The 25,199-nt window shown below is 36.8% G+C and overlaps 2 protein-coding genes across 4 annotated transcripts; both read right to left on the reverse strand.

Moving 5' to 3' along the window:
• Positions 1-768: 768 nt before the first annotated feature.
• Positions 769-11,582, reverse strand: LOC137401026 (uncharacterized). Of its 3 annotated transcripts, none has more exons than XM_068087384.1 (8): positions 11,284-11,582; positions 9,514-9,693; positions 8,389-8,532; positions 6,276-6,442; positions 4,575-4,821; positions 2,046-4,484; positions 1,460-1,588; positions 769-1,327 (listed from the first exon to the last, which is right to left on the reverse strand). In XM_068087384.1, the coding sequence occupies exons 3-8, from the start codon at positions 8,414-8,416 to the stop codon at positions 1,242-1,244; spliced, it is 3,096 nt and encodes a 1,031-aa protein (XP_067943485.1). In that variant the 5' UTR covers positions 8,417-8,532; positions 9,514-9,693; positions 11,284-11,582; the 3' UTR covers positions 769-1,241. The 3 variants fall into 3 exon arrangements, with proteins under 3 accessions (XP_067943485.1, XP_067943479.1, XP_067943472.1); XM_068087378.1 differs by lacking the exon at positions 11,284-11,582 and adding an exon at positions 10,421-10,511 and having other exon boundaries at positions 769-1,303; XM_068087371.1 differs by lacking the exon at positions 11,284-11,582 and adding an exon at positions 10,421-10,511.
• A 186-nt stretch (positions 11,583-11,768) lies between these two features.
• Positions 11,769-23,795, reverse strand: LOC137409814 (histone deacetylase 3-like). The gene is made up of 12 exons (XM_068095593.1): positions 23,727-23,795; positions 22,258-22,337; positions 21,060-21,142; positions 20,758-20,900; positions 19,352-19,433; positions 18,962-19,074; positions 17,731-17,864; positions 17,450-17,604; positions 16,133-16,197; positions 15,397-15,548; positions 14,949-15,034; positions 11,769-12,319 (listed from the first exon to the last, which is right to left on the reverse strand). Exons 2-12 carry the CDS (start codon positions 22,310-22,312, stop codon positions 12,077-12,079), a joined length of 1,311 nt encoding a protein of 436 aa, XP_067951694.1. The 5' UTR covers positions 22,313-22,337; positions 23,727-23,795; the 3' UTR covers positions 11,769-12,076.
• Between the last annotated feature and the right edge of the window lie 1,404 nt (positions 23,796-25,199).

Here is a 25,199-nt window from a genome sequence, read left to right on the forward strand (position 1 = left end):
TGCTGTTATACATGTAAATTTTACTGATATATTTTATTAACACAACCACATTACTGCAGTACTGTTTGTATATACCATGTCAAAAGACAGGCTATAGACGGAGAACTGGTGAGCCATGATTAGTGTTAGAAGTCTCCATTCGATGTAGAACTGTAGAAGTCATGTATAGTGCATGTAGATGTCTCCATTCAATAAATGCTGGCGATAGCTCAGCAGTGCAATAGCAAAATATTTTGTAGAATTTCTTAAAACATGCACAATTTTTCAATACTGCCAGTTTGAACAACATCCGTTTGCCTAGCACTGTCAATTTTTTATCAGTTCTCTGTACAAAAATAGGACAACTCCCATTTTGGTGGTTTGAGACTGATGCATTGTAGACTAGCTGTAAAACACATTGCAGATTTCCATTGTTCTCCCCAAAATGATTGACATGTATGACTGCGTATGCTGTCTGATCAACCCAACAATTTCAGTAGACTGCATAGTTGGAGTTGTTTTACAGTATGAAAGACAACTCTCAATAAACCTCTTGCTGTACGTAAGTCTGTTCCCGTTGACGGGTAATGCAGCTAGTTAACTACTAAATCATTGCAGTGGTAAGATCACGATAAGAATACACGTATGCTAATCTGTAGCCTCACATTTAAAATATGATCTCCATACCGGTGTAGAACATAGATTAGTGTGGTGAAAATAAGGAACTATGGCATAGAAGGTGTACATGTACCTGTCAGATGAGGCATTAACTCAAAATAAACAGCCAAGTACTGAGACTCAAATAATTTATTTCTATATTTTAATTTGTTACAGCCATTAATTTCCTCACACCCTCTTTTGACCACCCTCTTTTTATGACGTTGCTGTAACAATCTGTTACATCTTCATTTTTAAAGTCATAAAGTTGAATGATTGTAATAGTATGGGTACTACTTCTAAATAAACTGAGATTAAAATCTCCTTGTCAAAGTATTTGCATGAAGATTACTTTGGAAGGAAATAAAAATTAAAACGACCATCACACCCAGAATGCATTACACACTAGATATAAATATAGAATTTCATTGTTTGAGTTCATGATAGAGAAGCCAGTTTTAGGCTAGGCAACTTAGGTTAGCTGTTGCATTAAATAATTTCAACTACAACAGTCATTAGCTAAAAGCTGATATCATGAGTCCCTCTGCTCCTTACTGCGTTGATAAGCCATTTTCTTTTCATTTCATGACAATGGTTTATGTCATTTACAAGTTGGGCGTCTCATAGTTGTCTCCTGTGATTAGGTTAGAGTATCTGTGAGATGAATCTGTAGCAGTCAGATATTCTGCATCTAAATGGCAGCCGTAATGAATATTGTTATGGTTAGGTGAATACTGTGATAACAATTGCACGCATAAACTTATTTATTAAAAACACTCCAACACTAAAAAATAGAAAATGGACGAAGATAAGTATTAATTACCTTGAGTCGGTAAACCGGTCACTGGTATTTCTGATTGGCTTACGCCTCTGGTTATTTGAGGTTGGCTCACCCTTGGAAGCGCAGACTGTGGTAATAATGGTGGCACTGGTGCTATGCTAGTAGAAGTACCTGTTAAAACAGTGAAAAGGAGTATAGCTCACTTTTTCTCATCTGACCTTCACAAGAACTGATCAAATAGCACTGGTAAAAATCTATCAGTTTAATAAAAATTCCGACTGCTTTTAGTAATTTTGTAGCAAAATTATTGGCCGATTCTTTTTCTCCCAATACATTTCCCTCTTTCTCTCTCCCTCTTTTCCTTCTCTTGTTTTCTTCCTTTATCTCTCTCTTACTTTCTTTCTCCCTTCTCTTCTCTCACCCCTCTTTCTTAACCCCTCCTTTTTAACTTCCTTCTCGCTCTCCTCTCTCACTTGCTTTGTTTCTCTCCTTTTTTACGCCTTCTCTCACCCCCAACTTTCACCCTTTGCTTTCTCACCCCATCTCTCTCATCCTTTTCCCTGTTTTTTTCAGTTTTAAACTAACAATCTCAATAACATACAAAAAAGATTTTGCACTCACTACTCACCTTCTCGAGTCAGTTGATGCATTGTTAAGTACTCATAGTTGCCCTTCTCTTTTGTACTTTTTCGGCTTAGTAAGATTATGTATACTACAATAGCTATTAGGACTGCTACCAACAAAGCAATGACTAAAAGCAAAGGAAGGAGCCAAGCTGGTGCTTTCCACGTTGTTGTAGGTGTTGTTGTAGCTACCTCTATTGAAGAATTAAAATCATTAAAACATTGGCAGCTTGTAGTGCATTCAGAGACAGGCGAGACATCCAATTTCCCGCCGAGATAAAACTGGGGCTGGTCTTTTTCGACGATCACTCCATCATTTACTGAGTATACATGATTGTACAGTGCAGAGTCTTGGGCCTTGATGATGTTATATACTTTGTAATTTACTTTACCATCACCAGAAGGTAAATAAGGAAGGTATGATTTAATACTACTGCCCACCTGCTCAGGTACTTTCGTATTTTGGAGATATCGAAAAAAATTTAAGCGTCCATCAGTTGTGTCAAACAAAGGAGAGCAGTCAATATGCTTATCATTGATAATACATTGATTTTCTCCAAAAACTGCTTCACGCAAGGAATATGCAACAGACAGACCAGCGATAACCACTTGCTTTCCTACAACATCTTCATAGTCGAGTTGCGTTAATTCTGCACCTTTTTTATCCAGACTGTAGTCTTCTTCACACCGTGTTACTTTTGATGGCAGTGAGTTCTGTGGAAGATAGCAGTCAAAATATTGCTGCCAGAAGTGTATGAATGGGCGATTATCGAGATTGTTGTCTGGTCTTTGCGTGGCTAAATAATTTTTAAAATGGTTGTTACCATTCACAGTCCAAGAATAAGTATCATCACTAAAAGCAAAAGTGAGGGAGCCATAAACAAACTTTTCAACACCTTCTATCACGTTTGTCAATTTATTCCAACTTTCACTACCAATGAGGATATTTCCTCTCTCGTTCCATTGTGGATCAGTTAATTGTATTCTCCGCAAAAAGTCTGCTATTAGTCTTTCCTCTGCGAATATGACAATGACTCTTGGCAGTTCGCTTTTCATCGCAGTAATTCGAGTGCTATCTGCCAGTTCATTAATAGATTCTTGTGAACCATTGATGATCTTGTGATACGAAACACATATTTCAGCTTTGCTAGCATATTTCAAAACAAGGTTGCCTCCTGTTTGGCCGTAAACAGTATTAGACTGAATTAACCCGATATTGCTCCAATCATTCTGCTGCAAGATATCAACCATTAGTCTTGCCTGTTCTTCATCACTAGGAACCGTTCGCAAAAACATTGGATACCGAAAAGAGTCACTCAACCAGATGCTTGTGCTTCTGTAAGAGATTTGAGGAATGTTGAAAAGACTAAGGTAGGTTTGCAATACCAGAGACACTCCACTGGATGCATCCCCTATGAATACCACAAAATCGGTTGGTTTGATGGCCCATTCCTTATTATTTGTATCAGTCAAGTAAGCTGTGTCGGTTTCTCTAAATATGCTACTCATAATAGCCTGTGTGCCTAATGTAGCATAGCAAGTATCAATGAAAAGTGTGCTGAATTCCATCCCAGTTATATCGTGAATCTGTTGCACAGCATAGTAAAATGACTCCATCATAATGAATCCATTTGGAGTTACCTCTTGGCCACACTGTAGCTCGTCCATTATATCAGTAACAGCTGCTGTACCTGCAATTATATAGCGGGAATTTTCATTTCGCCTGTAAATGTATGGAGCTGCTTCTTTTAAACAAGAGTAGCAGTCTGAGATGCATCTTGAGCTGTATTCAGCAATCATCTGGCCATCGTCATATGTCCATGAATCATTGTGGTGATATAAGCCTATAGGCTGATATGTCCATGCCTGTTCTGAATCGGTTGCTAGATTGAGAGTAAATGCTGGAAATCTTTTTTGATTGTCAATGTCACCATTGAGATCATAGCTGAATGCAATGTCCAGATCACTTATGTTCGCTTGAATTGATGCCGTCAAAAGGGTGTTCATCATAGCTGAATAAAAGAGAGGGCTGTTGCCAAGGTCTGAACAAAGACCTGGGCCACCTTGGCATAAACGGTTCTGTGTCTCTTTAAATGCGTACAACAGAGAAACAATCGAGTCTATAGTTTGTTGAGTCCCATCGGAAGCTTTTAGCAGACTGTCTTGTGAGCAGCCTTGGCTTTCGCTACATCTTTGAAGAAACTCTTCTATCAGTGCATCCGTTTTTTTTGCACCAGACCTATTGTCAATTCTTTCTTGAATATAACTCTCCAAAGGGGTTTGCTCATTGTAAGGAGCTAGCGTAAAAAATTCCAGTTCACCATTGCTTGAACTTAACACCTCGAGAAGTTTGGGACTTTTTCCAACACCTTCGGACGAAAGTATTAATTTCTTATCATCTGCAGAGCGTATAAGATCTAACAGATTTTCCATCAGTGTAATGGCTACAAAAGGTAAGCGATAGTCTGATGGTGCTATGAAAACTAAGACAACAGGATAAAGCCATGTGATAAGACTACATCACACAAACTTACCCACTGTTTCAGCTCCAAAGAATATTACAGTTCTGGCAGGATCCGATTTGATTTGTTTGCTTATCTCATCGTAGTAGGTTAGAGGATCATCTGACTCTATCTTGACTTCAAGTGTATCAGAAAAACAAATTCCTTTCAGCTCAGCATATGAACTAACAGTCTCAGCACCTTTCCTCCCATATTCATCATCTGTGTGCACGAGTAGCACATATGACCACTCAAACTTGAGTGCTACCTCCACAATTGCCTGTCAGAAACAAACATCCATTGTTCTAATAGCGACGAGTCATATCAAACCATGTACAGAGACTAACTCATCAGATGGATTGGTTAGTTGTGTATATTGCCATTTTGACTGGCTGTCATCTAGTATTGTTTTTTCTTAGCAACAACAGCTGCTTGAAAATGTCGGCTTTTGGAGCTAAGTTTAATCAGGGTCAGCTTACAACCAATTTTTTAAACAATAACTTAACTAGTTTGTCGGCCCATGGGCTACAAAGGTGCAGTAGACATCCATCCCTATAATGCAAATCTCATTTTACATAAATTTCACGTATGTAAATGATATACTATAAGTAAAAATTTTGCGTCGCGTTACAAACAAATTTCGTAAAGCGTCAAGTTGGTGCAAGCTCTCAAATTCACTTTGAATGACGAGAGTCTCATAGCCTTAAAAGTATGACACTAATTTTCTCATATTTTTTCTCTTGCCGTTTGTGGAAGAGAAAACTATGCAAGGTGTATCTAGGTTATATATTATATATATTTATAATATTATATATATCTTCTTACTTTATTTTAGACATGTACATGTACAATCTTTTCTCTTTGCAGCAAAGACCTGGGTGTAGAGAAACCAAGTTGAAAGAAGTCAATTTAAATTGATATTGAAGGTGTGCTCTCGCCTTAACTTAGCGTAAAGTTACTGTACATTGTAATTTTCTTGGTTCGTTCCAGAGTCCAAAGAACAATTATTTGAGTAATTGTACCTCAAGGTATGACTGAACAAACCCGAGTTAGTAAGTCGCAGATCTACTTATTTGGTTTGAAGCATTTTCACCCGTTAAATCTTCTCTACAGCCGAAACATTTATGATGACTTCTTAATTAAGGCCGCCAGTGATTACAATGCATCAAATGCATCATATAAAATAATGTAGAATACTACATTATTCAGAAAAAAACTAAATTAATAAAATATTTATTTTCATTGTTACTGTATCTTAGACATATATGAAAGGAAGTGTAGGCTCATCGAAGCTTGGTTCAGATAGAGTGGTATTAGTATAGATTTGTGCCATAGTTCACTCCAACTTCTACTACTACACAGAATTTCAAATTATATAGCTTATACACTTTCAACTGGGTTTGTATTTTTTTTAATATCATTTTGGCCTTTCCAGCCTCTCCAGTTTTACTCACAAAACTGTAATGTTTTAAAAAACTTCATGCAGTGTTTGATGAAAATACCTTACGGTGTCGAGTCTAATATCTGCTAGCATTCTACATTGTCGTTTGGAAAATTTGTACGTTATGGCAACCTCAAGTAGAGGTTTGAGTGTATCTGCTATTCTTGAACTGTTTTCTAACAGAGTTTTCTTGTAATATTTGTTCTCTTGACAAAACAGTTTCACTCTGCAAAGGATCTGTGAAGCTGCTGGCATAATTTGACTAAAAAAATAGCAAACAGGCAAGAGTCTACCTTGCTTTGTTTTTCATCAGAAATGGCGGTTCTAAAAAGAGAATTGTACTTCTGCTTGTCACTCAGTTCAGCTAGAGTAGCGGATGGCGTTATCAGAGGAATATTTGTGTTGTTGAGAAACTCTGCTGCATATTTGGCATTTGAAGAGTAGGCTGGCCCTATGAATCCTTCAAAAGAAAAACTGGAAAATAATCATATTTTCAATCAAACCATCGTATGAACTGGCATTGTATGACCTGTTATTGCGTATTAATCGAAGCCTACAGAAATAGTATTTTGGTTTGCATTCTAAGAGTTGTGCTAGGAGTTATATTTGTAATATCTAGCCTCAAGAATAGAGACGTTTTTGATAACGTTTCAATCCACATTCAGGTTTCAAGCACTGCAACCTTGTAACTTGATACAAGGTTTTTCAGATTACAGTGAGTACAGGTTTGTTGGCAGCCAAGAACATCAGCTGTGAATTAGAAAAAAAGTTTACCAACTAAAGCCAAATATATTGCATGGTCTCACGGTATATTTGTTGGTACTTGTTCACGTCTTTTAGCAATTGTCAGCAGTCTTATTTGAACAACTGCAAGTTTGATGTTCTTTGGTAAATTTACTCGCACAGAAGTCATTTTTATCTGCCATTCATATTGTAAATATAAATGGCAAAAAATATGTCTTTCCGATATGCTTTTCCAACACGTCCATATGTCCAGTCTAGTATATCTTGAAAACATCGGACATAATACAGGTTGAAAAGACCTGGTGTAATGCAGCATGGAAATACCTACCGCAATCTGGCATGAAAACATGTAAGTATAACTAGAGATATAATTTTATTTCATCCTAGTTATACTTACTATAATAGAGAATAGGTTCTATAATAATAATAATAATAATAATAATAATAATAATAATAATAATAATAATAATAATAGGTCAATAGAAAAGGGAATAGCTATACCTATAGGTAACTAGTTATAGTTTATTCCCATTTTCTATAGACCTCACTAGCGGCTATCATTGCATCATACTTGAGATGTGCATTTTAAAGACAATCAACAGAAATATTTTTCTGACTGAATAAGGTGAATGCATTTAACCTTCCACGATTGCATAGCAGCTGCACAGTCAAGCATGGCAAGTACAACACAGTCAAGCATGGCAAGTACAACACAGTCAAGCATGGCAAGTACAACACAGTCAAGCATGGCAAGTACAACACAGTCAAGCATGGCAAGTACAACACAGTCAAGCATGGCAAGTACAACACAGTCAAGCATGACAAGTACAACACAGTCAAGCATGACAAGTACAACACAGTCAAGCATGGCAAGTACAACACAGTCAAGCATGACAAGTACAACACAGTCAAGCATGGCAAGTACAACACAGTCAAGCATGGCAAGTGCAACACAGTCAAGCATGGCAAGCACAACACAGTCAAGCATGGCAAGTACAACACAGTCAAGCATGACAAGTACAACACAGTCAAGCATGACAAGTACAACACAGTCAAGCATGGCAAGTACAACACAGTCAAGCATGGCAAGTACAACACAGTCAAGCATGGCAAGTACAACACAGTCAAGCATGGCAAGTACAACACAGTCAAGCATGGCAAGTACAACACAGTCAAGCATGGCAAGTACAACACAGTCAAGCATGGCAAGTACAACACAGTCAAGCATGGCAAGTACAACACAGTCAAGCATGGCAAGCACAACACAGTCAAGCATGGCAAGTACAACACAGTCAAGCATGACAAGTACAACACAGTCAAGCATGACAAGTACAACACAGTCAAGCATGGCAAGTACAACACAGTCAAGCATGGCAAGTACAACACAGTCAAGCATGGCAAGTACAACACAGTCAAGCATGGCAAGTACAACACAGTCAAGCATGGCAAGCTCAACACAGAAAAAGCGTTGCAGACTTTCTGAACTTTGTATCTGAAGAACATAACCAGTCTGACTCAGTTTAAACTGTTTAGGTTAACTGAGTTAATGAGTTTAGTTATTTAGTCAATTCTCTGCTTGCCAAGTGCAATGGGAAAGCAGCTTGAATCATGACAGCACTGCTTTAAACATCAGGTTACATTCGATGAATTACTGGTGTTTACCTAGCAGTAGGGATCCTTGCTCTGTCATGTTTTGTGTCTCATGCAGGCATACACGCTGCTCAGTCCAAACTGACTCTGGTATACTCAGAGCAGCTTTTCTGGTGGCAAAACTTCTATTTCTGCAAATATTCTCAAGCACGAAGTCTGAAAAAAAGCATTTTAGCAATTAATTATGTCAACTTTCATGCTATTACATTTCAAATGTTGCTTTTACTGCAGTCACTGAGAAATTTTTTTATTTATCTGTTACCCAAATAACAAGCTCATAACTGTACCAGAATTCAAAATATCAGTTATACTTTGTACAGCCTGTGCAAAAGCATGAGAAGAGACCTGAGGAGACTAAATGACTTTCCAAACTAAACCCTAATACAGTACTAAGTTTCCATTTAGCTATAGTGTAGTGACACGGTGCACCTGGTGCGTCAGTGCCAAAGTGCTTTGTCCGGCCGACAAGCAAGTCATGTTTCATATGGTGCTATAGTAGAACGATGGTTACGTGACGCCTCGTGTTAACGTTTCACCTTTTTGAAGTTTCAATAAAATTATTCTTGGCTAGCAATTTCGACGTCTTTATATACAAACCTAAGTTTTAGTGCCTTCTGCTAACTAAGATTCTGTAAGTGTCGTACTCAGTCAGGTAGTCAAGGGATGTTTCGATTTCAGGGTTGGTTCATACAGCCTACTCTTCTACCATTTTCGGTTTCAAGTAAAAACAGATAGGTTGAAGACTTCAACAACAAAAGTTTCTGTATATGAAACAACATGAAAGCAAGACCATGCGCTCGCAACTGCGACCCCGTTGGTCGCTAAGGCCATTTCCATGGCATAAAGATGGCGCATGATATGGGCGGTTTGCTTTCAAACAGTAACGCTGAATCAAGGGAGAATCAGGGTGGCACGGCTGTTTCCATGATGACATTTCAGCGCCATATGGGGATGTGTCGCTACGCTATTGCTTTATGAAAACTTCTCCACAACTTGGGAGAAAATTTCTGTTCTCAAATGTCAGGTAACTTATTCCAATCTACTTGTCAACCGAATCATGTCATCTGGTCTCGAAACTACAGATGGACTTTATAATCAATTCTAAAGGGCACATTACAGGTACTAGCAAGTACCTACCATACTGTACGCCTGGCACAGAAAGCGCAGAGTTTGTGCCATTTACTAAGTCTATGATGTATTCCGCTGCTAGCGCCAATGACAACCCAAATATTGATAGATCTTCATTAGCATCACATGTCGAGGTTGGGGATATTTCAAGTAGTCCCACAATATGCACTCTGTTTATGGGATCTGAGCCTACAACAAATTAAAAACTGGCTTACCGGAAATGTAGCGGGATTGATTGCAGCACATCAGCTTCACGAAGTTTTTAAATTTTTCAGTAGTAGAAACAAATTCTATCAAGATGTAAAAAAGTAAATATAAACAATGGATATACAAGGTATCATTGGCAGCTGCATAAGCTATGTAAAGGAAACATTGGAGTTTATCGAAAAGACATTGAGTGTTCAGAAATGACCTGTTCTTTGCTCGAGCATAGCTTATAGGCAACAGGGTCTACAAAAAACTTGTGCAGAAATGACCACAAAATGAACACCGCTGTTCAAAGAGAAAAGTTCTTACGCTTACCTAACACTGCCTCTCACCCTATTATTAGCCTTTGCTCTTAACTTATTGGTATTAGTTAGCGTTTTTAGAGAAGGCTGAGATTGTTTATATAAGGCTTAAGTGGAACACTAATAATTTTATAGACACTGAAAGATGTGGAGCGATACGTGAAGTAGCCATCTTGTCTGTCCCCAAAACTTTTTTGTAGATTGTCTATACACTTATATCTTGTTATCATTCTGAAAACCCTCCTGTCATGCTTGTTAATGCTTTGTAGCTGATATGGTGACTGAAAATATTCTTTTTATACAGTTAGCTCAAAATGGGTTAACATTTTAGCAGCCAATGGGAGCAGCCGCTCGGAGTTGATTTCACAAAATGGCTTTTAGTAATTTATCAAGCATTTAGAACTTACCAGAACACGGCGCTGTTGCCTCAGCTGATCGCATATCCTGTATCACTAGAAAAACAAGTAAAATAAAATACCAAGCCATGACTGCCACACTTCCTCGATGAAGCGGCAACTTGTGAATGTTGATATTTACTATAACGATGTGTCACAGATATCAATCACAACACCAGATATCTCGAACCTGTCACATTGCATCACCACTTTGTGACACGATGGCTATGGCAAGCAGCTTGATTCACGGTGGCTAACTAAATATCAACGATATGCAGTTCATTGCACTGGATTGAATAGAAATAATTCTTTTAAAAGGAAGCAAACATTCTTAACAAACCATAGTTGAAAAGGGTGAGTCACGTTAACACTCCATGGCTTTTACAAGCGCCAGGCAGGGAAGGGGATAATTCCCTTTGCTATTGGCCTTACTAGTGGCTATCATTGCATCATCCTTGAGATGTGCATTTAAAGACAATCAACAGAAATATTCCTTTAACTGACCAAAGGGAATGCAATTAACCTTCCGTGATTGCATAGCAGCTTCACAGAAGCATATAGGCTTTTTTATTGGCAGTGGATTCCCGAAAATTTGTAGATTTGCTAAACTCCTTAAGAGCTTACTGAAACACTGAACTTTCAAGTCTTAACTATGTGTACAACATCGCTTTTTCACTTGTTGGTGGAAAACTTGCTAATGAGGAAGTCAGATCAAGAAAATAATTATTATCAGCACAAATTGAAAACATCTCCACAATTACTATCTTAACTAATCAATTGTGGAAAGTCAACCTATTCCATTGTAAGACCACACCGTTTTTTTTGTTCACTACGATGGCAATATTTTAGAATTTTTTTCCATTCATTCGCCTTACACTTCCCCTCCTATTGTTTTCTGTCCCTCTCTCTTATTCTCATTGCCCAATTCTAGTATTCCTTCCTAAAACTGCTTCTCTTTCTCTCATGACTATTTTCTTTTTCCTATCATTTTCTTTCACTAACATTTCTTTTCCCCCCTCCCCTACCTCTTTCTTTGCCCATCTCTCATTGTTCATTCCCTGTTCAAATATTAATATGCCAAATATGAAAGCTGAGGGTGCTTTTGCAGACGTATCATGATATTGACCATGACATCATATTACCGATCTATTAAAGATAGACAATATAGATTTAGATGTAATACTATAGATCTAAATTTAGACCAATAGATCTAAATCTATATTGTTTATCTATAGATCTATAAACTATAGACAATAGATTTATTTTTATAGTCACCAACTAGCTTCAACAGTGACCCACTATCTTAATGTAATAGGCACAAATTGAGGGCAAGATTCTTGAGAAATCTCTATAAAACAGAGACCATGTGGTGTTTGTATTTAAAAAAACGAAAGGAGCTCGACAATATAACAATTATTGACAATTGAAGTAAAAGAAGCAATACTACTTGCATCTTGCTTTTTTGAGTAGCATAGACCATAAATTATTCATCAACAAGAGAAATAAATGGTGAAAAGATCAACGATATACTGGCATTTCTGGAAATGCTGGGCAGCAAATAAACAAGTTCTAAGATGAGTGAAACTACAAAGAGAATAGCATGGGGTTCGCAGTAAACATAATTAGCTGCAAAACAGAGCGAAAAGAGTCAAAAACAGAGGTAGAAAACTATGCAGTTGTATTAGACACGACCATTTCTTCACTATCTTGATCCTTCTCACCGCCGTAGAACTCGTTGCTTGCTTCAACCCTTTTTTCCACTTCTTCTATGCCTTCTCTTTCATCAGGCTTCCCTTCAGTATTGCGTGTCTCCGGCTGCCATGACTTGGGCGGCTCATACATCTGCACACTAGGTGCATGCGCGAGTTGCTTCAGATTCTCAGCTACGCTTTGCCTAATAGTATCCATGTACTGCAACAGACAAAAGCTTCCAGAACACTGCAATACTACCAAGTGACAAGGGGTTGCCTGTCCATGTGTGTGAAATCACGCCCTCAAACTATTCCTGCTCAGTAATTGTACTATTTGTCAGACAAGTGTAAATTCACATTTTAAACTTGGTAATTACGATAGCACTATTCTTCAGAAATCAGAAGAATTTTGTTGAATAGTACTCCAGTTGTGATTAATGCCTGTACTGATTAAACATTGATCCTTCCTGTTAGGATTTAATTACCTGCTACAATCTGAGTGTGTGCTGCAATTAAATATCAACACGCTTTATCACAAGCCTGCATCCTAGTTGAAGTAGAATAGTAATAGCTAGCATCGACAAATGACTGGCGAATATACCACAATTATTTTCAACTACAATTTTTATTTTCAACAAATTTATGTTAAGAACTAAGCAAGTATAGAAACCCAATAAGAATAGTGAACTGTTACATGAAATCATAAGCAAATGAAGTGAAGACTAGCTCACTGCTTAATCATTATTATAATGAGAGCTTGTCTATCCGAAGCCAGGAGGTATTTTTACTCACCAAATATGGCTAACAGACTTTTTAACAGTCTTTTGTATGATCTCTATTTATATTAGTATATTTTGCTCTTTTTAAATATTTAATGATTAGATAAGTCAATTGTGAATAGCTGAGATAGGTATTTATTAAAAAATAATGACGTTTTTGGTTGTTTTCTGATCACTATCTCACTCAGTCGAAACCACCATAACGCCATGGAAAACCCTGGGAAATCCTTTTCGTAAATGCTATATGATCTCTGAATGAGATGCGCAGTTTCGCATGAGTGAGATAGTGATCAGAAAACAACCAAAAACGTCATGATTTTTCAATAAATACCTATCTCAGCTATTCGCAATTGAGTTATTTAATCATTAAATATTTAAAAATAACAAAATATATTAATATAAATAGAGATCATACAAAAGTCTGTTAAAAAGTCTGTAAGCCAATTTCGGTGCGGAAACATATCTGAAGCCAGGGTTGGAGGCTGGGAAAAACAATTGCATCATACGGGATTTGAACCCATGACATTCAACTTAGCAGCTAGGCACATTGCCACCTGGATTAACCATTCACTTTCCAGGATTTTAGAGTAATTGTGCACATACTTATTCTCTGCGCTTTGTTGGCCCACCCAACAATCTCTCACGGCACAATGAACTGCAAGTGTGCTAGTAGCTATAAGAATACCGTCTCCCGAGTGAAAAAGGTTGTTGCACATTTACTAAGCACACTCTGTGTCTTATCGCTTACAGTTCATAGTTTGATGAGTTGAAAATTTTTTTTAGGTTTCGCATTATGCATGGAGCTAAAGAAGTCAAAAATCGAAATTATTTAGATTATAGCGATAACTAGACATTTGATTGGACCAGATGATGCTATAGGCTATAGAATAAAGAAGAATTGCTGCTGGTATAAACTACAGCCAAACCTTTGCTTATGGTTACCTCTGCAAACAAATCTTTTGACATGCAAACAAGATCTGAACAAAAGTTTGACATTATACCCGATGTAATTACCAACATAGGATGTACACAGCTTCTTGAAATTGGTTGTTTTGTATATCAGTATGTATGTATGCAGCTCTCCTTCACAGTTCAGTTCTATGCTGTTCAAATAATATTAAACGCCGCTTCCAACACTCCTTTGTTAGTTTATGATCTTGGATACTAAGTGGATTAGTGTGAATAGTAGCAGATGTGAAAAAAGAAAAATAAAATGCTTTTCTTAGACCTAAGACTACAAACAATTAAAAGGCATGAGCAAATGTATCCTGATCAGATTTTTACGAGGTCATTCGGTGGTTACAGTAAAAAGTGAAAGTGATGCTGAAAAGCAAGCTAGGACCAAGTGTAAGCGGAAAGGCTGGCAGTAATGAGCAGAAATAAAATAAAAAAGTAAAATATAGAAAGAAACAAAAATACATACATGTATATGTATTTGACCTTAATATGTCATCTAAATCAGATTAGCTTTGTGTCTCTATCACGACTATCTAAGTACCGTCTGTCTCAAGTATCGGCGAGGCTAAGACTAGACTTCAATTAGTGTAGAGGCGATGTGACAATAAAACATTTTGATGAATAATTACTTAACTAAATCTATTTCTTGCTTGACTCAGCAGTTATTTAGTATTTTTACACAGTTTTATATAATGTAATGCCCTATAAGTATTTATCGTTAAGTGTTTGGGGAAATTTTGTTTTTATTTGGGAATTACAAGAAATCCAACATGTTGACACATGACGTAAACATTGAAATAAATCAACTCTGTGTGTTGAGAACTCTGAATGCACTCCAATCTATTAATATTGTAGTGTTAGAATTCTGGAGCGCTCTTGAAAGAGACTTGCAAGCATCTTTTAACATACAATATTCTGTTTTAACTTGACCGATTGTGGATGACATAAAGCAAGTAAGTTTTTGTTTCAAATTTACCATGTGAAACCACAGCAAGGTTGATAGAAAGTGAAAATAGTAAAAAGGAAACCGACACCACAGCATTTTTGAAACAGAACAAAGTTAATGTTAATGGTAATAACATGGAAACTCACTTATATAACAAGTGAACAAACCTGCTTGGAGTTTTCATTATTGCATTTGCTGTTAGATGTGAGATCAGGATGTAGCTTAAAGTCTGGAGAAAAATATTCAAAATAATCTACAAGTATACATGAATATATATCAAAAAAAGGGCACCTGTCAGGAATGTCAGCTGAGTCTGAAAAACTACAAAAATTTTAAAAATGCTAAAGCACACAAATGACATGAGATTAAATCTACCCAAAACATGTCATTGACACCATGACACATGGGATTGGCAGCTTGATACATGTCACCAGTCGCACCACAACGCATGACAGCGACAAAACATATTATTGACAACACGAAACATCAATGATTGCAAACTTTGGTGATACCATCAACAGGCGCTGTGTATTAGTGACATGTCATTATGAGACAGCAACAAACAAACCTCCCTAGTGTTATACACACTAATTAAGTACATGTAGTAGCATTTACCATTGTAGGGCAGGTCATCGCTGATGTCTTTCTGCCCGAGACAGACAGCGGTCTCGTAAGTCCAGCACCTAGAGACATTTCGTACTGTGTATCCTCCACCACCAAGCACCATGAGTGGTAGGTTAAACTCTTTCACAAACTCCACACATTCCCTGTAAGAAAACCCATAGGAATATATTCTCTAATAGTTAGCAAGAAATATATACAGTCCAACCTTGGTTTTCAAACGCCGCAAGTCTCAACAATTCTGAGATCAAACAAAAAACTTGTTTTTTGCTTTGGATGTCAAACAAAAATTAGAAACTTGAGCATTCATCATAATTTATTTGCCTCAAATGACAAAGATGAACACCAGACTGGAACAAGTGTACCGGTGTTTTATTTTATCATTGTCTCTTATTAAAAGAAAGAACAAGCTACTTATGCATGTTTTGATTCTATACATAAACTATAAGAAAATGAGGATAGGTATGAGCTGCTATAGATACAATAATACAATCCCCAGTCTAGTCTTACTCACTAATCATAGTTTTATGAGATTTGAGGCAGTTTATATAGTAAATGCTCTATTTATATACAGTTTATGGTATGAGACAGCATAAAAATTAGTCAAAATCATTTTTTATTCTTAAAACAAAATAAAATTGTTGACATCATTTATAAGGACATCATTTATACTCGCTTTTTTAATGAAGAATCGATTGCATGTTTGTTATAGACATCAGCAAAAACTTACCCGTGTCCTTTGGTTGTTAGGTTAAAGCAGCCTAACCTATCTTGACCTAAAGAGTCTGCACCGCACTGAAACAATTCAACAGAACTTTCAATCCACAATCAGAAGGCTTCAAAACATCACAAATACTTCTTTTTGCTGTCATAAAGCCTAAATATAGTGACTCGTCGGTGTTTTACACAATTTATAATAATACTCATCTGTAATGGCAACAACTGAAGTACGAGCCTGTTCAGAAAATTGAATGAGTCGTCACCAGGTAGTAAACACAACGCACCATAATCCTGTGACACACTATTTGCTTATAAAAGAGTGTATATGACCTGAAGGCAGAACTAAGAAATGCTAACAAGGGAGGGTAATAATTAGAACATCAATGAGCGAACAGCTATCGACTCGCTAGCCATCAAAACGAGTGAGTTACAAGCGAATGAAAATTTGACTCTTTAGAACTTTTGTGATAGTCGCTGCCAAACGATGGAGAATATGGGAGGGCAGGACTGATATAAACTACTACATGTGACAGATCAAGTTGTCATTCTCCAAATCTCACCACACTAGTGTAGTATAATAACTAACTCACATTATAATAACCTAGCTATGTATTCCTACATACAAAATGGCTGCTAGCATCTTAGATTGAGAATTCATGAATATTGCGTAGCACATAGTCCCATATGTATATGAAAAATAGTTTTAAACAAAAAAAAACAATAGAAGATCTACTACTACCAACAAAATCTACCAGTTGTTTCTACTGTATACTGCGCACATTATAATAAGCTTATTCGGCTAGCAAATTATTCTGGTTCCATTATTAAGGATAGTGTGAGTGTGACCCTGCATACCAACAAAATACAAAACATTAATTAGTGAGGGCGGTTTGAGGAGTTTTGGACTTTTACAAACCAGTGTGAAACAGACCTTTGAGAGAGAAAAAGCTGAAATGATCATTTTAGTGAAAAGTAAATAGAATGGAAACGGAGCAAAAAAATTAGAACCAGCAAACAGGAAGTAAGAGGATAAGACGTTATGGATAATAATAAGTGATAAACTGGGGGTACGAAAATGGAGAATGATAATTGGAAAACAGGGAGTAGGGTCGTAAGTAAGGGGTGCAAGTGAGGGGCGCAAGAAAGGGGTGTCAGTAAGAGGTGTAAGTAAAGGGCATAAGTAAGGAGCGTAAGTAAGGGGAGTAAGAAATAGGTGTACGTAAGGGGCGTAAAAAAGGGGCATAAGAAAAGGGGTGTAAGGGGCATAGTAAGGGGAGTAAGAAAGAGGTGTAAGTAAGGGGCGTAAGAAAAGTTCAAATACACCTACCTGTAATACAATGGCTGTTGGTCTGTAAAACTCCATGACAGTTCTTATTGTAGGTTTGAATATTTGGAGATAGCATGAGTCATCTATGCCCTCCTTGAGGGGAACATTTACTGAGTAATATCTTCCGCTTCCAGCACCAATCTCATACATGTCCCCTGTGGCCACAACTAACACATTTCTAAAGGTACCACTAGTAGTACTCAACCAAACGTCTTACACACAATAAGACAACACAGGTACAACCAACACACACTATTATAGCGAAGAAACCAAAATCTAACCAGTTCCGGGGAAGAAGTAATTGCCATATTTGTGGAAGGAAACGGTCATGACACGGTCAGTGAGGTAGAAAGCTTCTTGCACACCATCTCCATGATGAATGTCTATGTCTATGTAGAGGACCCTCGAGTGGTAACTAAACAGATGTTGATAGCATGAGAAATGTTGTGTGCGCCTGTGGTACTTTGGATTGCTTTAACATCAAACTATACTGTTCTACAGCTTGTTGTGATGTGGAGCGGCATAGAGTACACTCTAAACACTGTCCTGTGTGCCAAAATCCTCTCCTAACTAAGTCTTAATAATTGGCTGAAGCAAGGAGTAACAACTGTTTGCAAACACGCCAGTCGAAAGCCTGATTAAAAGATTTAAAAGGTTGCTATGTGGTGTGTCTAGCACCACCTAAATTGGTTTTACTAATGATACGCCGCTTTTTATAACATACTAGTACACTGGCAGCCCCGCGCACCATGAGAGAGCACCATGTGTAATAAGTAGGTGCACAATTATAACACGGTGCTGCAAAATGAAATATTCGAGTTTGATTCCCTTGTGGTGTAATCTTTTGTCCTAAAGCTTTTAGCATGTCTTTGGACAGACAGAAGGACGGACACGGCTCTTACTATAGTAAATATTTGACCATTATGTAGCTTACTGATGAATACTAAAATGTCGTTAAGATTTCTGCGAATAAACTAGACCAGAATTGCATTGCCATGAAATAGGATATACCATTGCAGTCTTTTGGGAATCTCACCATTAAAAAAAAAATCAAAATTTTGTTACAAAAAAATTTAGCTATTACCCAATTACTGACTAATGTTTGTTCTTTGAGCCTTTTCATTCATTTTATAAAGTACTAGTAGTAAGCCTGGTGATACACAGATTTTCTTCCGTTTTCAATCAGACAGTCAGCAGGTGGATGTTTAAGATGGTTCCAGGAACCAGATGGAGTTTTAAAACCAAATATTTAGTGACCTGGCGGAAGGCAGGGAGCATATGCATAGGAAGTTTGGATAATATCGACCAAAAATGTGAAAACATATAGCGACGCAGACGCACTATGGCAAAAAGTGATTTATTGCTAAGATACACACACAACAATTTAGTGAATCTGTTACTGTGAAAGCTATAGCAATAACCATAGACCTATTAACTGTACTATTAACTATAAAGTATAGTTAATAAGTCTATGGCAATAACCCACAGGTAGAGAAAATAATGAGAACTTACTGTAATAGCTCTAAAATGGCCAGAACAATATCATTTACATAGCAGAACCCAGAAGCCTCAAACTTTTTCGCATGATGCAATCCTCCAGACCAGTTTATTGCTATGTCACATTGCTACAAAACACATGAGTTTAGTGACCTGATCTATCATTGACTAAAGATTCAACTCAGCAGTGTCACATGAAAGGTCAACTCAGCAGTGTCACGTGAAAGGTCAACTCAGTGTTGTCACATGAAAGGTCAACTCAGCAGTGTCACATAAAAGGTCAACTCAGTATTGTCACATGAAAGGTCAACTCAGTAGTGTCACATGAAAGGTCAAACCAGTAGTGTCACATGAACGATCACCTCAGTAGTGTAACATGAAAGGTCAACTCATGCTGCAACTCACCTGGTTGTTGAGTTTCCAGGCACTGTCAAGGGAAGCACCAGTGTAGTGGGAACAAAAGTCAAATATTCCCTCGAATACAGGACTGCAAGAATACAAAATACCCTTTTTACAAGGAAGACTCTGAGCTGCACAAACTACCAGATTCCTGACTAAGCCACTAATTAGAAAGATCTTCAATAGCCAAAATTATATTTTGAGCAAAACAGACAAACAATGGCTTGCTCATATGGTGTTCAGGAAGTGACTTCTCACATGGCAATCGGCAGTTTACTACAATCTGGCTCGCCTCTAAGCGAGCCAAGTAATGAGAGAAAAAGTGTAATTACATTCACATTAAGTTTCTATTCCAGCAAATCATCAATGATCTTTCTCACTGTCAATGTCACAGCCAATAGCAATTCTCACGCCATTTCTCACTGTCGAGATGCTTTCTCCACTAGCAAAAGTAGTAATTAAAAGAACAGCACATCGCAAGTTGTGCTAGTTCAACTACTTTAATTCTGCAAATTACTAGATTTGATTAGTTACAGGTTTTATTAGTCAACACAAAAAAATCACGAAATTATGAAAGAAAAGAAAGGCTAGAATTTACAGTGAAAGATCAAATGAGTTCATTTCAAATGCACAGAGCAATGAAAGGTACAGCAAAAGTTACAGCCCACTAGATAAATTTTCTATGAATTCATCAGCATTGGACATGAATTTATCAGCATCAGACACGAATTCATCAGCATCGGACACAAATTCATCAGCATCGGACATGAATTCATCAGCGTTGGACACGAATTCATCAGCGTCGAACACGAATTTATCAGCGTCAGACACAAATTTATCAGCATCGGACATAAATTCATCAGCATCGGACATGAATTCATCAGCATCGGACATAAATTCATCAGCATCGGACATGAATTCATCAGCATCAGACATGAAGTCATCAGCATCGGACACGAATTCATCAGCATCGGACATGAATTCATCAGCATTGAACATGAATTCATCAGCATCGGACACGAATTCATCAGCATCGGACATGAATTCATCATTAAAATGCCCAATATTCTCAATGGCCAGTTTGTTGTGATGTTTCAGCAGTGCTTCTCATAGCGTCTCCAATAGGTTTTGACACTAACGTGAAAAGAATTTTATGCAAATGTATATTTTGAGAGAATGAAATATGACTAGTCTCCTAACAGACCATGTTTTGAATATTTACTAACAAATTTCACACCTGTTATTGCAATCTTTTATTCATGAATTTTTGGAGCAACCTAAAAAACTCTTTGATTTGATCATCTAAATATGTAACTTTTAAATCTGTCGGTGTACTTATCACAATACCTTTGAGAATGCAATACGTAAACCTAGTATAAACAACTAGCTAAACAGACAAGCTGAATGCCTACCAATCATCCCCAACATTAAACATTTGAAGCATCTTGGTGAAGCCGTGTACATTGTGAGGGGTAACTCTCTGTAGGAACTCTATATATTCCTCAGAGTGGAATCTACACATGTCGTAGGCATTAGCGTGGTACGGCCTGTATACCTATATAAACAGATACACACAACTTAACCCAAGCTGGAACAACTGCGTACACACCAGACATTTGGTATAAATACACCATGAAATACTTGTAATGCTAGAATTACCTGACTAGAGGGAGATAACAACAAACTATTTATGATTTGTGTAATAAGATAGTACCTCCATAGACTTGCAGAGGTCATAATGGAACACTAAACTGTGGGTCAGAGACAGTCGATGTGGTTTCATAGGATGTCCTGGGCCTGGTGAACAATAGAGAAAACACAGAAAGTAGACGAGAAGTATGAAATGAATACACAAACTAGAGACAAATAAAAGCTGTAAATGATAACTGACAACAATCAAGATTGTGGAGACAAATCCAAGTCCAACGCATTAAATGATCTAATTTATTCTGGTCATTAATTTAAATATGTGGTAATAGGATGTAGGTGACTATTGTGAGGTAATAATGAGACCTGGGTAAGGGAGAGAAGAATACCAATGAATTAGAGATACATCAATACATACAAGCAACAAAGTCGTTAAATAAATACAAGTCAATACATGTAAATACAAATACAACAACATAGTATATCCACCATTGTATTTTTCACTTTAGGAACTTTCTGTTACTACAACCTTCAATTCACTACCCTGACTACACAATACTATTAGATTACCAGCTTTTAAAACATTTTTGTTTAACTAATTCAATAATTCCTGATTATTGCCATTCATTTTTAATTCTTGGCATGTATTGAAAGATATATTTAGTGGATGATTACTAATGCGAATAGAAAGTTATGCATACGTACAATCGGGAAGGGAACTGATGAGAAGTCAGAGAGTGCAATGGAGATAAGGTAAATAAAGTGACTGTGAAAGGTACTGGGTAATAGCAATAAGAAATAATATAAAAAAAAGAAAGAAAAGGGAAGACAGATGAAATGCACACGACTAAAATGTGACTGCGAACATGCAGAATTGAGAGTATCATAGTGAAATTAATAAGTGAAGTCTGACAAACTTGTTCATCTTGGACTGCTATATGTGAGATGGTTCACAAACTGATGAAGAAGAAGAAACTTTACTAATTGAAAGTGGATGAGGCAGACCGCTAGTGGTGACAGAAAAGATCTGTTACATACAGAGCTGGTGGTTCATTGCAGGAAGAGGATGTGAGGAGAAAATCAATGTCGCTTTACCATTTTCGTGGAAACACTTTGGGCTATGCAGTATTAGGGCTGTCTTTGCAAAAACCATGATATAAAATAAAAAAAAATTTATTAAAATTAACTAAAAAAGTAAAAATGTTTTAATAGAAAAAGAAAATCAATTCATGTCAAGATAAACCTGCTGAGCCTAGATAACATACCATAATGAAAGTCACCAACATTTGGATCATAGAAGTAGGCAACCTTGCGAGACATCCCTCCGATGGATCCCGTCAAACAGCTGATAATTTAAACAAACCGATGAATGCCAGGTTAGAGGCAGCTGAGCAAGGACACAGAGACGGTGTAAGGATGTAGACAGTAATTTAGTTATTCACATCCACTAACAAAAAAGCACTCTCTCTTCAAGCTGAGCTCTAACCGACAGACTCAATGTTTCTATGAGAGCGTAATCTGCTTAAAAGTGTCACAAAGGTGCCACCTGCTTAAACCTGTCAAAGCAATAAATAATCATTAATAATGCTTTTGCACAAACACTTATATATATGTAGTTTTCTTCTGCATAGTTCATACAAAGCTGTTTAAAGTAGTCTTGAGAGTTGTGGCTATTAAAGGCTGAAAAGAAAATGACAAAGGATTGAGACTTACAATTTCCTGTTGGCTCTTTGAATGAAATATAAAAACTCATCGTAGTTATAAAAACTAAAACAAATACTTTCCGTAACGATTAATGATTTAAACTGAATTTTCACAGAAAAACCAAGTTAATGAGCTTGTTATGTCCCAAAGGTAAAAACCATAAAGTTTTGTACATGTGAAGCAAACTGTCCGTACGCAAAAAGAACCGTTGAAAAATACATGGCAGCAACTGTTTTCCAAGTACACGGTAAACATAACTTTGATGGTTGCATTTCTCCAGGTAATTCAGTCTAGCCTAAATGATTGAAAATTCCATTTAAGCAGGTGAGGAGAAATTTGTAGCAAAACATCATGTCACGAGTTTTGTGGTACAATATTGGGTATCAATTTAGGTATCAATATCTATTTAGTAGAAAGTTCTTAGCACTAGTGTAAACATTAAAATACATAAAAAAGTTTGATATTGTTTCTAGTATTACCAGATGTGTGCATATTTGAAGCTAGTGCTCAACCAAAACAGATCAAATATGATTAAGGTGCTCCACGTTGATTAACATTATGAGCCAATTCTACATTGAGGTTAGTTGGCATTGAACCGATAGGACGATGGCGAAATTCTAATGGAATTGTCCAGCGTTTGAGCCCTTGAGCTCACACACACTAAATGAGTGATACTATAAATACAAATTGTGAAACAGTAATCGGGCTCATGTTGAAAACATTAAAAACTTCACACAAAAAAATTCGACAAGCTGCATGAAATACTCTCTTTCATTGGAGGATAAAACTTCAAAGTTGTAGGAGCCGATGCAACTCTATGACTGTTTGATGTGCATCTACTACTGGGGTGGTCACTGCTAAAAAATAGTGTTGGCGTCCGAGCTTTATTTATGACAATCTTATAAGACAAGGTTGACCGACACATTGCCAAGTATGATAAAAATGTCATGTGCTCTTGTTCTTGTAATAACATTGTATGATAAGATAGATGCTCGAACACCAGAAGAACAATGAATAAAACACAACGAACCTTTCTTCAGCTGTAATTGCATCGAATGGGATTATTTTTGGCCTCTCTTTTCTTTATTTCAAAAAGGTCCTAAACATATACAAATGAAAAAGTATTTAGAATAGTATTACTGTACTGTTCAAATAGGTAAACAAATTCAGCTATGAGAGAGATAGCCATAATTAAATTAATGGGTCCACTCTTGTGTTTTATCTATTCTATCCATAGACTAAACAATAATAACAACTATAGAAATGACCTTGATTATTCTTTAAAGATATTAACAATTTGGACCTATCGTCACTGTTTCTACTTCAAACAAGGAAATCCTTTCATAGAACAATATTGCGAACAGTTTAGCCATGAGTCATGGTACTCAGTATTAGGCTCTTATATTGCTCAGCTATAAACAAAACCAAACTAAAATTACGACAGTTTTCGCGATGTCTTCCCACCATATTGAAGGAGAGAAATGATGAACTAACAGTAAACCAATATAATTGGCAGTCATAAAGTATTCCACTGAACATAAGAAAGGGTCATAAAAGTAAAGCTTAGCTTTTTATTTAAAGCTTTATGGTAATGTACATGTAGATAAATCCACAGTCCTGCAGCCATAGTACTTGATGTTAACTACAGCCTAAGGCCTAGAATAAATTGAAACATTATACATGCAAATGGAAGAGCATTTACTGCTGCATACAAATAGATATTAGCTAACAATTATATCTCCAGAAATTCAACCCTAAATGCACTTGCATTTTGATGACTGTGAAAGCTGGCAGTATTTTTGAAGAATTAAAAATGTTTGTAAATATCCTGTTTCTTCAGACAAATCATTCACTCAAAGCTCTAGCCCGCTATGATAAGAAAGGACGGGAAACAGTCCCAACATCGACAAGTCCGAACCTAGACAAGTCCCAATCTCGACAGAGGTTGGTCCGAATCTAGACAAAGGTTGGTCCGAACATCGACAAAGGCTGATGCAGTTTTACAATAATTTAATCCTTTATTCTGGTGCTCTCACACACTAATCTTCAACAAATAATAAATGTCTTTTTGCAGTTCTATCCTCACTTCAAAAAATAAAAATCAAAGCTATTCACTGAAGTTTAGATTTCAAATAAAACATACTGCTAACATAACAGTCAACCATATTTATGACTGTTACTTGTTTTAGCATTCATTCTATATTTAAGTTGGGCAAAATATTGTTAGGCCTACATACGCTGGGGAATGCTGCATCAAATGGATCACAAGATATTTTTGCGCAAATAAATCTTTTACATATAAATCACTCATTTACTATGGAAATAGTCGATGGTAAAATAGTAAAACCGCTGTCGAGATTGGACCAACCGTTGTCGATATACAAACTCGTCGAGCTTCAAACCAGTCGAGGTTCGGACTATAAACCGAAAGGAATTCTGCACAATATGGCACACTTCAAATTGTGTTACAGTCACTAGTGTGAAAATGAGAAATCGCAAAATG

This window comes from Watersipora subatra, chromosome 1 (genome assembly GCF_963576615.1).
Source record: "Watersipora subatra chromosome 1, tzWatSuba1.1, whole genome shotgun sequence".
NCBI classification, from domain to species: domain Eukaryota; kingdom Metazoa; phylum Bryozoa; class Gymnolaemata; order Cheilostomatida; family Watersiporidae; genus Watersipora; species Watersipora subatra.